Source organism: Sparus aurata, chromosome 4, assembly GCF_900880675.1.
Source record: "Sparus aurata chromosome 4, fSpaAur1.1, whole genome shotgun sequence".
Lineage (NCBI taxonomy): Eukaryota > Metazoa > Chordata > Actinopteri > Spariformes > Sparidae > Sparus > Sparus aurata.
The window spans coordinates 26,528,761-26,542,458 of record NC_044190.1 but is presented as its reverse complement, the minus strand read 5'-3'; the positions used below and the strand labels follow the sequence as shown (position 1 = coordinate 26,542,458).

At 40.9% G+C, this 13,698-nt stretch overlaps 1 protein-coding gene across 1 annotated transcript in view; it reads right to left on the bottom strand.

Annotated features, from left to right (window-relative positions):
- Nucleotides 1–13,127, bottom strand: part of prtga (protogenin homolog a (Gallus gallus)) — a 31,952-nt gene extending 18,825 nt beyond the window's left edge. Inside the window, exons 1-7 of the mRNA XM_030413533.1 lie at nucleotides 12,741–13,127; nucleotides 10,887–11,189; nucleotides 2,189–2,333; nucleotides 1,881–2,014; nucleotides 1,259–1,555; nucleotides 1,000–1,159; nucleotides 404–651 (exon numbers count right to left, since the gene is read on the bottom strand). Of these exons, the coding sequence (XP_030269393.1) occupies nucleotides 404–651; nucleotides 1,000–1,159; nucleotides 1,259–1,555; nucleotides 1,881–2,014; nucleotides 2,189–2,333; nucleotides 10,887–11,189; nucleotides 12,741–12,807 (1,354 nt within the window). The 5' untranslated portion in view covers nucleotides 12,808–13,127. The remainder of the gene's footprint in view (nucleotides 1–403; nucleotides 652–999; nucleotides 1,160–1,258; nucleotides 1,556–1,880; nucleotides 2,015–2,188; nucleotides 2,334–10,886; nucleotides 11,190–12,740) is intronic.
- Nucleotides 13,128–13,698: the final 571 nt, after the last annotated feature.

Here is a 13,698-nt window from a genome sequence, read left to right as displayed (position 1 = left end):
TCTCTGGTTCTGCTGTACCAGTTTTGATGCTTTCAGCTTTAAAGGGGTTCTGTGGAGCTTATATGTTGTGCTAGAAGCCTGATGTTAATTTATGTAAGCAAACTCCATTTCAAAACTAACGTAAGCTACGGTCAGAGTGAAGAGAGGCAGATCTCATGAGAGTCCTTCACAAATAAATCTACAATCCAACAGCATATAACAAGTCAAGTTACTATCAAAACAAATATTTATGTACGGCCTCTTTAAACCTTCCAATGTGTTTCCAACAGTGTTATAGAACTGCAATGCTGGTACTCTTTTAAAGGCCATGGATGACAAATCTGAATACATTTACAGTTTCTCTCTACTGGAGAAAAAGTCCCATTGAGTAACAAAGACTGTTGTTTGCTTATAGACCACTCACCTTCAGCTTTCATGTAGTGCACAGAGTAAGCAATAACTTTATCAGCGTTGTACAGAGGCCTCTCCCAAGCCAGAAGGATGGCGGAGCTCGACACAGTGTCAGCTCGGATATTCCTGGGAGCACTCGGACGATCTTCAGACATCACCACGATGAGCCTCGCCAAGGAGAGCACGGATCCCTGCTCATTTTCTGCCTGGCACTGATAGATGGCATCGTCCTCAGGGATGATCTGGTTGATGACCAGTTTGCTGTGGCAGACACACAGATGGTGTTATCCTGAGGCTCTTTAACCAGGGTGTACTCATTCTATAATCATCTTTAACGAGCCCTGACAGTTGAATAAGTAGCAGGAGAAAATTACAGGGAAACCAACTAAAACCCCATTTGCATTTCTGTAAATTATTCAGTTTCCTTTCTACTGAAAGGACAGCGGTGAATAATTTATCTAAATAGTTGGCCAATAAAGGCTGTTAAACGAGTGTTTCATGGCAGAAGGAGTTAGGGTTCCTGTTTTCATTACCTGTAGAATTCATTCAGCGTATCAGAAAAGGAGTAACAGATCTAAGGACAGACACTTTAAATGAAGAGAACAATACCTGTTGTACATCTTGATACGACCGTTGGAGTGAACTTTCTCGCCATTCTTGAACCAAGTTATTTGAGGTGTTGGTACTCCTTCAGCCTGACACACAAAGCGGGCGGTGCCGGCACGTGGCCGGGTAAGACTCTCTGGCCACTCAACCAAGGAAGGTGGTGCTTTAGAAGAACAACATCAATGAGATAATAGTATATAAGCTTTTATAATTATCAATACAAGATCCAAACATATACAGCCAAACTAATGTATATCCTTACCCAACACAGTGACATTGGCTGAAGCGACAGTATAGTTTCGCGTGCCGGGAGTGGTGGCTCTGCACATGTAAACTCCTCCATGCTGAGGCTTGATGTCTGTGATAATAAGGTTACCATTTCCCAACACTTTGGTGTTGTAAACGTCAATAGACTTGCTGTCCGCTCGGCTCCAGGAGATGATGGGTCGGGGACTGCCTGTGGCCATGCACTCCAGAATAGCATTCTGGTGCAGCGACACCGAAATGTTCTGTGGCCCAGAAATGATGCGCGGCCTCTGGGGAAGCTGGGGGCTGGGGGCTGCAGAGGGGGAGAGGAGACAGCTTTAGAGTACAGTAGTACAGTGATGTGACGTACACCATAGATTAAGGTGAAAATTATTTCCCTTTAGTGAATAAATAAGCCTTTCAACAAACTATAGACGTGTCTACAGCTACTTGAAAGACACAAACTCATAACCTTACAAAGATATTGCAGTGTTGGTTTTACGAAGGTTTCCCATTATATCTACCATCTCATCACATTTTCCTTTTAATGTCTACAGCAAACATAGTTTCTACCTTGTGATGGACATTTCACTACTAAATTTTGTATTGATGCCCTCTACACAGCAAACTTTACACACCTGGGGTAACAGTTAGGGTGGCCTCCGTGCTTCGACGGCGACTGGCAATGTTGGTGGAGATGCAGCGGTAATTTCCGGCATCTGCCCGCTGCACCCCGATGATCTGAAGAACACCACTGGGCAGGACTGTGATTCTGTGATGACAGAGACACACACACAGATACAATACCGCATTAATCATTAAGTATGAGTATGGAGCAACGTATAATGCCTAAGAGTTGTTAAGATAATACTTCTTGTCCAGTAAGAAAAAGTGAAAAATGGACTGAGTGAAAGTGAGTGAGAGTGAAAAACAATAGAGTGCCTACCTTTCAGTGGCAAGGGGTAATGTGACCCGATTGAACTCCCAAGTGATGATTGGAGGAGGGTGGGCACTGATTTTGCAGGAAAACCTGGCGACTGAGCCTTGTGTCACCACTATTGATGTTGGCTGGATTGCAAAAGATGAGATACCTGCAGCAAAACAGACCACCAAGACACAACTGTTAATACATTTGATGTTCTGTATAGTGCCAAACTGAAAAATAACTTGTCATATGTTTCTTCTAAAACTTTTCCCCCTTTATTTTGTAGTTTATCAAGATAAGAGGGCATATACTGTCTCTCAGTAAATCCAAATAAATAGGTGATTCACTAAGGTGACTGACAGCTGACAATTATCAACATCCACCCACTTCTTAAGACCCACATTTAGGTCGTAGATCCACCAAAGGGCAATAAGAGGAGAACTGACCTAGACGTATCGACATACAAATCTTCTGGTGTCTCAAACTGTAGAATTCTTCCCCAAGCCAACAGATTATCCATGTTTTTATCTCTTATGTGTTGTTTTTTTAAGATAAAGTGAAAGGAAACTCCTTTCCATGAAGGTGTTTCTTTGCTGTGAAATCTGGTGTTGTATTTTGCTCCTTGAGTTGCCACGAAACTTGCTTTGACATTACACTTAATGAAATTAGACATTATTATTATGAAATAACATCATGAACGTAAAGTGTCTGTGTCCGTGGGTGATCATCTAATTACCTCCCTCCCTTTCCAAACATATTGATGTATTTCGGTCATCCATCCATCTCAGTCAGTTTCAGTGGATGTCAGAAAACAGAGATGCCTGTTACCTCTTGCTACAGACCTGCTGAGTGCTGCAGGAAGGTGATGATTAGAGTCAACGGCTACATCCTGCGTGGATAGGGTTTCCCTGAAACTGAGCTGTTGTCAGCCACCAGCTGAGCAGCAAGCAATGGAGGCCCAACGTGAATTACAATAAGGCCATTTATAGTGAAGCACACAGCCAAGAGACGTATATGCATTTTATAATGATTTAAGTTGTTTTCGTTAATAAACGCTCTCTTTGACAGTGGTTCTTCCTGGGCCATAAAAGCCCTAAAAGCCATTGAGGTCATCCAGTGCTGTACCGTCCCCCTCTGTGTTCAAGCTGCAGGAGCCTGAGGTCAATCACTCCATACAAGAAATCAATCGCACTGCTGTTCATGGTACAGAGCAAATACTGTGATTACCTACAAACAGTCGGCATCACAGCACACTAACATTTAACTCATTATAATAAATATACTAATCATCCATGGACAAATCAATGGACTGTAAGGGACGTTTTCCAATAAAGTAGCAGAACTCTCACCTTTTAAGTAATGGATAAACAAACACACTGCAGTGCTCTTTAACCTTCGTTCATTCAGAGCTTCTTATGCTGCAGTGAGCCGTCAGTGCTCGGCGAAGAAGAAACAGAAAGGAGCAGGAAGCCTAGCATCAAGTTGAAACCACATGTGGGGAAAACATCCAAACATCCAACATCCAACATCCTTATCTGAATATTCTTCCACAGAGACACACAATTCAACGCTGTGGTAAGCTCTGCTTTCGAGAAAGGTCCAGAGGAAATCCCTTCACTGCCATAAACACACAGTAGTGTGTATGTGGGCCATGATAGATGGCTGTGTGTAAGCAGGGTTGCCAGGTGTTGTGGTGCTAAACAGCAGGAGAGCTTCAGTGAATTATGACTATTACACGAGTTGCCTTCAAATCAAGTTGACATTTGTGGAGGGAAGAGAGTCTCATTTTAAGTCAAGGGTGAAGGTAAGAGTTAAAGATTAATCTGTATTTCTTATTATTTAAAAAAAAATGTATGTATTCACTATAACTGGTAAATCTGTTGTAGATTGCTGTATTTAACGATGGCTGCAGGGTCTATTTTTTTCATTGTCATTTTGCCATGATGGTGCAGATATGAGGGACATGACAGCAGTATGAACTGAAATGAATCTGTTTGTTAAATGCATTGATGTTTTCAAAGACTGTGAAGCTAAATGTTCATGAAATGGTTATTGCTGTTAAGACACAAACTGTCATCAGATCCGTTCACCACAGACAGATTTAATCAAATTAGTCCTGAGCTGTTACCCCTCTAAGCTGCACTGTGGTTGTTTGATGTGAACACAGAAGTGGGGAGAGGCACTCAAACCCCCCTCCTCCTTCCCACACTCACCATCTCCCACCCACCCCGTGTTAACGCAGTCTCTTACAAAAATGCCATTAATGTGCTGAAGTGATATGCCTGCAGGGCATGAGAGATGAGCTGCTCTCATCCTCTCCCTTACTTCTTACCTTTTCTATTCAGTCAAATGATGCCAGATTGACAAACAGCGGGATAATCATTGATTATTGATAAACTACTAAAACAAGGTAGAAAATCTATAACTGCTAGGGCTTGTCGAGCATTGGCCAGAGCTCTCATCTCTGAAAATAGAAGACTGACCTGCTCTGAGCGATGATGTTTGCTGACGGGGGAATCTAATGTGCAGATTAAATGATCAAGGCAAACATGTAAACCTCTTTGTGATTTTCTTTAACGAACTGTAAATCCCCAGCGATCTATTATTTGTGTGTTCGAGAGCAAGTACAAGTGTCTATCGTTTTTCTTTATTCTACCCAAACCCACAAATATAAAGTCTTTAGTCACGTTGGCCTTAACATTTCAGCCAACTCAAAGTTAACACAGAATTAAGTGCTCCACCTTTTCCCCAAAAGCATGAAGAAACTGTCCTTCCCAGCAATCTCACTTGTCACCTCTGACCTCCACAAATCCTGTTTAGCACCCGACTCAGGCAGAGCCCTGCATGACCACCCGAAACCAGCCCTGCTGCTCACTGCTGCCCTAGTAGCTGCCTAGAAATCACTCTGTTTGTTCTCCAGCTGGGAGGTTTTGAAACGCTGTTTTGTAATGATATACTCCTCGGCTGTATCGATGACATCCGCCAGTTGCTGCTAGTACAACAAATTAAAAAAATATACACGGTCCAGCTGCTGGAGTATGGACAGTATACAGTATATCACAGTTTTAATGGATTGTAATGTGGTGAACTGAAAGCTGTCTCTTTCTCTTTCTGGATCAGAAGTGACAGACGCATCAGTTAAATGTGACAGCAATATACAGAGTTCGAAATTCAAAGCTAAACATACACAGTTTAGTATACAGGTCTGTCCAAATGCCTTCCTAGGTTTATTACAGTACGTTCTCTCATTCGCCCAAACTGAACCTGAAGAGTAAAGCGCGAGTTGCTTCACTTCAACTTGCAACAGATGGGCCTGCTGATGCCAGCAGCTCAACAAACTGAAGGTCAGTGGACAGGTCAGGCCCAAACAAAGGTTCCCTTACAAATACCAGGAATTAGTTCAGCCCTCTCTCCTCTGGTTACTCTGGTCAGTTTCTCAGCCAAGACGCAGCTCAGGGTTGTATAACTGCATCTGAGCCACAGATTTTGTTGTCCAAACAGTGATGTACTTGGGCGATGTAGCTAGGGCACTAGCAACACAATTAACCATCTAAAAATTTTTTATTTATGGCCTTTATTTTTGTGCATTTAGTTTAATAGCTGTCATTGTAAATAATACTGTCTATGGAATCGTTGTAACTTTTTCAAACTCATGCTGGACAATCCTCTACACTCTGACCCCACGAATGAAACATCAGTACATCCTTAAACACTGACAGCAATGTCATAGTGATATACATCAAAGCACATTTTACATGTATAATACCAAATAATATGCACTGTAATACCAGGTTCAAGGTATACCATGGTATGAAAACTGACGGTTATTGAACAATGTACATTTGCTTATCTATAATCTTTGCTTATCTTATTCTGTTTTATTGTTATTAATATATATTCATTTCAAGTGTATATCAATTTTCTTGTTTGTTAGGACACAATACATTTCTGAAATTTTTTTAAACGTACATCATAATTATATTGTGTAATAACGTCAATGTCAAACTCAACAATGAAACTCTACTTCCCCTATCTTACCTGAAATTTGTATTTCTTGTTCAGGCAAGGTAACACACTCTGTCTCAAATATACCCTCAGAAATGTAGAAGTGTCACGATTAGACATTATCAGTTAAATATAGAATTTCTGGGGGGAATAAATCTAATTATTTTCAGCTGTATAGAACAATCTGAGCAAATAGTCTCACATAAAGTCATCCTTCAGCTTTCTAATAAAGAGAAAACTTGAAACTGACAGAAGCAGGTTTGTGCTCAGTTACGCTGCGTTCATTTACTTCAGCCACGTGGACACTAATGTTGCCTCTCGACCACACCAAAGAAAAGGCTAAATCTACCTTTACTCTTTCCAGAACTCCTACTGAAAAACAAAGCAATTTAATTGAGTGATGAGTCCTTTACCATTTTCCTTGACCTCACTGAACATTAATAAAAAGGCTCTGGAAAAAAAGAGGGCTGATAAGCAAGAAGGAGAAGAATGCAGAGCTGAAAAGCCCACAAATCAATCACTAGCTGGCTGGCAGATGTGCTGCTGCTACACCCAGGCTGCAGGACAGTCAAGTGACCACTGGCCTGGCAAAACAAAGAACAATTCCCATGAGCAGCGTGACCTTTCAAAGCACCGACCGGGCAGTGGGGGAGCAGTGTTGGAAGGAGCATTCATCCCCTCCTTCAATCCCTTATCTCTGCCACAAAGTTTTCCAATCATTCAACAGCAAACCTCCACTCACCACACACAGTGGCTTCATTGTTTTTAATCTCCATATCACAACACAGAGTTGAAGAAGTCAATCTGTCTACATTCTGGTTTTAACAACAGTTTCATCCTTTATCATGAGTAATTAGAAAACTAAGTAGAAAAGTTGTTGTTACAGAAAGTCAGATAAGAGAGCGAAAGATGCTCGTGAAAAAAAAAACAGACCCACTGATGACACTACCGCAGCAACTGATAAAATGAAATGAGCATCCAGCATTATTGTAGGAAAGATTTAAGTCCTGCACTCTGTCTCACTGCCCTCCATCTATTGAACAATTTAAAGAAACCTTTGACCCCTGGGCCTGCCGTTCAGGGGAACCATGGTAACCTTTCGTGTCCAGCAGAGGAGAAAAACAAGATTCCAGGCTTTGAGTTGTCTCACTTAAGGCCATCTCATTCATTCACACCACAGCTCACACTGTGCGAGGTTTGCTTTCGTCTTATTGGAGTTTCTAATTGTGCTGAGCCAGTCCAAGCCCAAAGCATTCCTTAGCAACTTAAAATAATGCAGGTGGTCCTGGCCTGGCTGTCTAAAATAAACTTTGAGAGTGAACAGCAGCAGCTCGTTCCAATTCATGTTTAAAGCGCTCACCTTTAAACATGAATATAATGAATAATACTTAACATTGTAACATCTGCATCAGAGCCATAAACAAGCACACAAACTGTAATCTACGAAGCCCTTACAAGACAATTAACTTTTTTGCTGGATAACCCCAGTTTAACGGGACTAAAAGGCTTGCTTCTTGTTTTACTTGGGATACACTATCTTAAACAGAGCTAGTGCTCTGCAAGTAATCATCTTCTTTCCACATTTTCGACCAAACTACGACAAAGCTATTGGTGCCAGAACCAGATTAGAGTCCACAAATCCACATAGAATACAGTTTCTTTGTCAGTGTCATTAAAACAGTAGGTTGAGTGTACAGTTGTAACTCAGATGTCATATTGCGTGGCATAAAATGATTCATTAAGTACGACAACAGTAAGGTAAATACATTTTAAATTTGGGAAAGACAGTGCACTATTACTGGACGGGTCCTTAATATTGTTGAACTGGTAGATTCCTAAAAAACAATTCTGGATTACAGGTGCAGATTAAGTTGTGACACAAAACAAGCACTTACATAACTTTTCATTCATCTTGCACCAAAAACTAGAGCTCAGTGGACCTAACAATTGGTGATATTAACTGCTTATATTGACCTGTCACAGATACTATCGGTTTCAGCGCATGTGTTGTCCAATATGCCCCGACATGAAAGCCTGTAAGATGCATGGCGTTATTTACAATTATTCATTTCCCAGGAATGTTTTTTCAACTTTTTCAGTTGACTGATAAATATTTTGTATAAAGCATCAAATAACCAGATCTATAAATGGAGCCGACAGTGGGCCCAAGAATGTACTTCCTACTGGTTTGACCAGACATCCTCAATTTCAACTGTTCCTAGAAATGGCAGTTGTCACCAGAAATGCCCCCAGATTTTGCCTTGTACTGCATCAATAAGAGGTGCAGATAAAGCAAGATATTATCAAAATGGTCAAGTGCAATATCCATGGGTTAGGTATCCAAGTACTCTATTGCTGCAGAGATGCCCTGGCCTACAAATCTTGTTTTCCAGATGGAAGAAAACATGTTTGCCTGGTACAAACGCCAACAAATGTCACATCATCATGATTTTAGTAGTATTCTTTAAGTGAAAATAGAAATTGTGCCCAAATGTGATCATTCTCAATAATTGTGAATCACATCACAATGGTATTATCTGTCAAAATAATTTCAATGTAATGTTTTTTGGTTTTTTTTCCAAATAGTGCAGCCCTGGGATTAATAAGGCCAGGGTAAAACAGAGCATTAACATTACAGACTGGTCCATGACTGCCATCAACATGTCTGAAACCAACACCGAGGGACCACAGCTGAGCCATACTTGTAAAAGTTGACATATTCCTTGGTTTTCCTGCCTTATTACATACCAATGATCATATAGTGAAAGAACCCAAAATAGGGAGCAAACTCAGGAGGCAATCTCTGAACTGAAATCCTCATCAATCTGAAGTCTATTGACAAATGTCACATGGTGAGGCGGCTAAAATATCACATTCCTTTTCATCACAGCCAAATCCCTTCTTACCTTTGTGCTTTAGCAACACAATGTTTAGGTTTACCCTCCATCACTATCACATTCCTCAAAGACAAACTAACAGGTCCACAGCTTCAACATATGAGCAAAGGATTAAAAAGCACACAATGGGTACCAACCCCACACTTGAGGCATAAAACAGTCCTGATGTTAACCTCACTTAGCTATTTGAAAGGAAATGTGTGATAAAGAGGGGTATGTAAACAGCTATGACACACTATACTTGTTATACTATCCATCTTTTGCTCAGGATTTAACATCAGAAAAGACCTCAGGATACTTGGAGATTTAGATCAAAATGTTCATGATAAACTGAACTTCATGGGGAGTCTTTCAAGTTTTCAAACTTGTTTGTATTCAAAGACAAATGACCACATGTTGCCATCTCTGCACACTTTTCTATGCAATAGGCCTGTCATAAAAGAGAACCATGCTGTTTAATTAGGACTTTAATTAGGACCAACTTAGAATCAATCTCTGAGCTTTAACTTTTACACTTAATGTAATTAGCCTCGCTGTGGTGAGCAGGTCCAGCTGTTCTGTCCACTGATACTCGGACAAACAATTGCCCCCAAACTAACCTTTTTCTTCTGCGAGAATAGGGGTGGGGGCAGTGTGGACAAAAACAGTCAGAGTGAAAAGCTTTTCACTCTTTCACCAGAGTCGTGAGGCAGAAAACAATTGTGTGCAAAGCCTCCAGCCCCTACTGACCTGGTAAGACCTGCAATAAAGTTTGGTCATTTAGACACTCGGGGGCAAGGCAGTGGTACTGGTAAACAGCAATTCACATTTGTGTGTGTGCGTGTATGTGTGTGTGCACACACCGCTGGCAACAACCCCCACTGCTACCTCTGTGTCCTTCAACTGAGCATTTCTCAGGTATGTGCAAACTTTATGAGCTTCCAGATAGACCCTCAAGAAGGTCTAAGTGCCATTTTAAAACAAACTTGTAAAGCTTACTGGCAGCCTTTATCACCTCTTAACTTCTTATAAAGCAGGTAAACTACTCAATTAATTAAAAAAATGTATGTACTTTTTCAGGACCAGATAATATCAGTTATAACTGGGATCTCTACCAACAAGCACTGAGCTGCACTTCACTTGTCCAAAACATGAAATTAAATTCAAATCCTGCACAGAATGTTAAAAATGCATGTTTTAGTACACATGGGAATGCACTGCCAGCAGGGTGAAAGTGTTAACATATACATGCTGCAAAAGTGGCACAGCAGGACACATTGCCCGTGGTGTAGGAGGTCCCAAAAGATCAACTCTGCCTGAAGCTTCTCTACTCCCCCCCTTAAAATATGAGGCCAGCTCGCACAGCACTGGAGGAGAAAGAATTCCAAAAGAACAATTCCTCAAGCGATCAGGGTCCAATAACATGAAAGCCTCCACTTGTGAATAGGGGTCATCTGCTCTTTAGCATTGGAGAGCCGGTATCCTGGACAGCTCCTAACCTTTCAAATCTGCTGCTCCTTCATTTACACACCAATGGGCATATTCCCCTTCCAAACAGCATCTTTTTTGGCCTCTAACTTTGAAGACTTTGTCCTTCTTCCTCCACTGCTACAATCAAAGCTAAGCAAAAAACACTAAATAAATAGAAATGTGAGTAACTTTAAATCTCCTTGGTTGACTCATACGAGGAGATCTTAATCCCACACACTGATTATTGTAAATTGATTGCAGCAAATGATCAGCATACAAGAAGTTTGAGAAATGAATCCAGTTGTCCTTTACCCTACATTACATCACATATCCTTGTGTTTCTGATGTGATACCAGCATGATACTCACTTGCGATTGTAAGACGGGCTTTCTGGCTCAGGATTGCGCCATACTTGTTCTGAGCAAGGCACTGATAGAGCCCTTCATCTGATTTGTCTCCTCTTCTGCTCTCCACCTCTGAAATATAAAGGGAGCCATTGGAGAGGAGGTACACCCGTTCATTCTCCACCACTTTTACTCCATTCCTGAGCCACCTCACGTCGATGGGCGACTCTCCGTGCGCCTGACAGTCCAAAATAACGGCGTCTCGCCGCATGACCGTGACATCATGAGGCTCCTTGATGAAAAATAACTCGCTAAAGCATAAAACACCTGCAGAAAGAGAGAAGAAGAGCACATTAGGAGCGAAGGAGGTTATCTGTCGTGGCAGAGGAACAAAACATTTACAGAAGCCCAGTAAAATTTAAAACCGTCGCACACTGATCTAACTTCTGGTTTAAAGTGATTTAAAGGGTGAGTTTTAAATCACCCTTTACATGCAATCAAGGCGTGAGATCTGGAGTAAGGGTCTCACTATCCTCTGAATGGGTACTCTAAGTGTTTATAGTTTCAGAAGGATACAAGTGTCACATTAAAACGTCCTATTGAGGTGAAATGAAACATTTGATGGGCTTGGAGGCCTGCCAGCAAAAGGTCTACTTTGCTGTACAGTAATCTCATTGTGGCTTCATAAAGTCTTTCCCGCTCCACTTTAATCCAATTACTTTTGGCTCATAAAGTCACCAGCTGAAGGTGAAACAGTTGATCCTATTAGTCCCTTTAGTTTAAAAAGAAACCTATTACAGAACTCTCAGCATGCGCTTTATGTAATGTTTCATTAATGTGACCTTTGTGGACCAAATAGGGGGACACTGTGACTTTCCTTATAAAGGTTATAATTCAATATATCTACAAAATACACTGCAGGGTCTTCAGCTATTACCCAACATCAACATGCAACTATGTGATGTTTTTATCTTACAACCAGGTGAAGTTTCCAAAAGCAGAACTTTCCCCTAAATCAAAGCAAGGGACTATTCATAAAGCATGGCCACAATATGCAATCTCTTTCTTGAATATTTTGTCTCCTACACCTGATCTATGTTTGATAAGAGATGTTTTGATTTTGTTATTGATTGATTGGCCAGGTCTCTCTGTTTGAAGCTAAAAGGTGGCAGTGTCCACCAAACACCAACTCAATAAAACAGTATGAAATTGTGTTGCCCTTTAAGGTTTGTTTATTAAATAAAGGAGTTTGTTTAGTCATAAAAAAAAAAAAAAAATCAGTCATTGAATATCTTTCTCTTCTGATTAAAATGTGTCCCCCAAAACGACATAGTGTACCTTTAACTCGAGCAGCATTGACTTGAAGTAGCAGCTATAAACGTTAGAAGGAACAGGTGAATGAAACCACTGCTAAATAAAATGTTTCATTGATAACCTTTAACCATTAATATCAAAACTAATACCTGACGGTGAAGATCTGAAGGGAAACAATGGCTGAAGTTTACGTCACGTAACGTCTGAAAGCTAACTGACAGTTTCTCTCGCACTCACGCGACTTATTTATGTGTCGTCAAAATACATTTTCATCAATAAGCATACACGTAAATGTTTTTTAAAAATCCGGTTATTTGTGATCCCACCAAAGTTTTTTCGTCTCTTGCAGCCACCAGCTAATGATAAATGTTGACATGTCTCTTCTGGGTAACATTTTGTCGAGTTATTAACCGTTATGCTACAGAGGAGCTTTAAACTTAGCTCAGTGGTAAATGGTTCGCTCCAGTCAAACCTATGCCGGTAGGTTACGGGGCAGTCATAGTGATGTACTCAACAGTTCAGCGTTTAACGATCTCACAAAATATCACTGAAAACGCTCCTTACCTGAGATTGGAAGAAAAACCACCAGGAACAGCAAACGCTGATATAATGTCCTTTTAACGGGCGCCATTTATCATGAATTGTCCGTGCATGCTAGCTACTCTCTCATAGTTGTTTCCTCCAGATGAACTGCGCTGCTACTGAAGAGGAGGGCTGGTGTGGAGAGCAGCAGGAGTGCAGTTTCCCTCCTCTGGAATGGACAGAGTCAATTAACCACCTCTCCAGGGCTGATTGAAGCTTTCAGACCAACGCCACCTAGCGTTAGCTGCAGGTCATAGGGGGGGCAGTGTGCTCTGCTGTCCAGCAACTCTGCAGCCATCATGAGCCCTGATCCAACTGTGTGTTCCCTGTTTGAGTCTACCTCACACTTCAAGGGAATATAAATGCACCCATTTTGTAATTGACAGCCGTCTTGGGTTAGTTTGTTAAAGTCAATTTCATAATCACAACAAATAGGGAGCAGCATATCACAAGAGTAACCGCTAACTGCTCCCAAATGTAGCTGCCGTTCGTTCTGTCTTTACAGTAAGACTTAAGTTACAAACTGTTCTAAGTCTAACTTTACAACATCTACATTGATCAGTTTATAGAAAACGGAGCAGTGGTGATATTTAAGTCACACGACCGCAGTGTAGTCTGTTTATCACCTAACATTAGCTTTTTACTTCTGGCGATTTAATTTACTCTTCGAAAATCACCAAAGTGGGGTTCTTGCTTTAACAAAATATTTAAGTATTATAAACTTGTGTATGTCACAGAGCTTATTTTCGGCAATATTCCAAAAAATTGGATTAGGTTTTGTCGAGGGGATGCTAACTTCTGGGTTAGCCTACAAAAATGTGTCAACCCTACACCACTGTACACATAGACATAATGTCAATACTGTTAGTCCTTCACATTCTGATGGTAATTTTAATTCAGTTTTGAATGTTTTCAACAAAAATTCGTACATACAGGACCT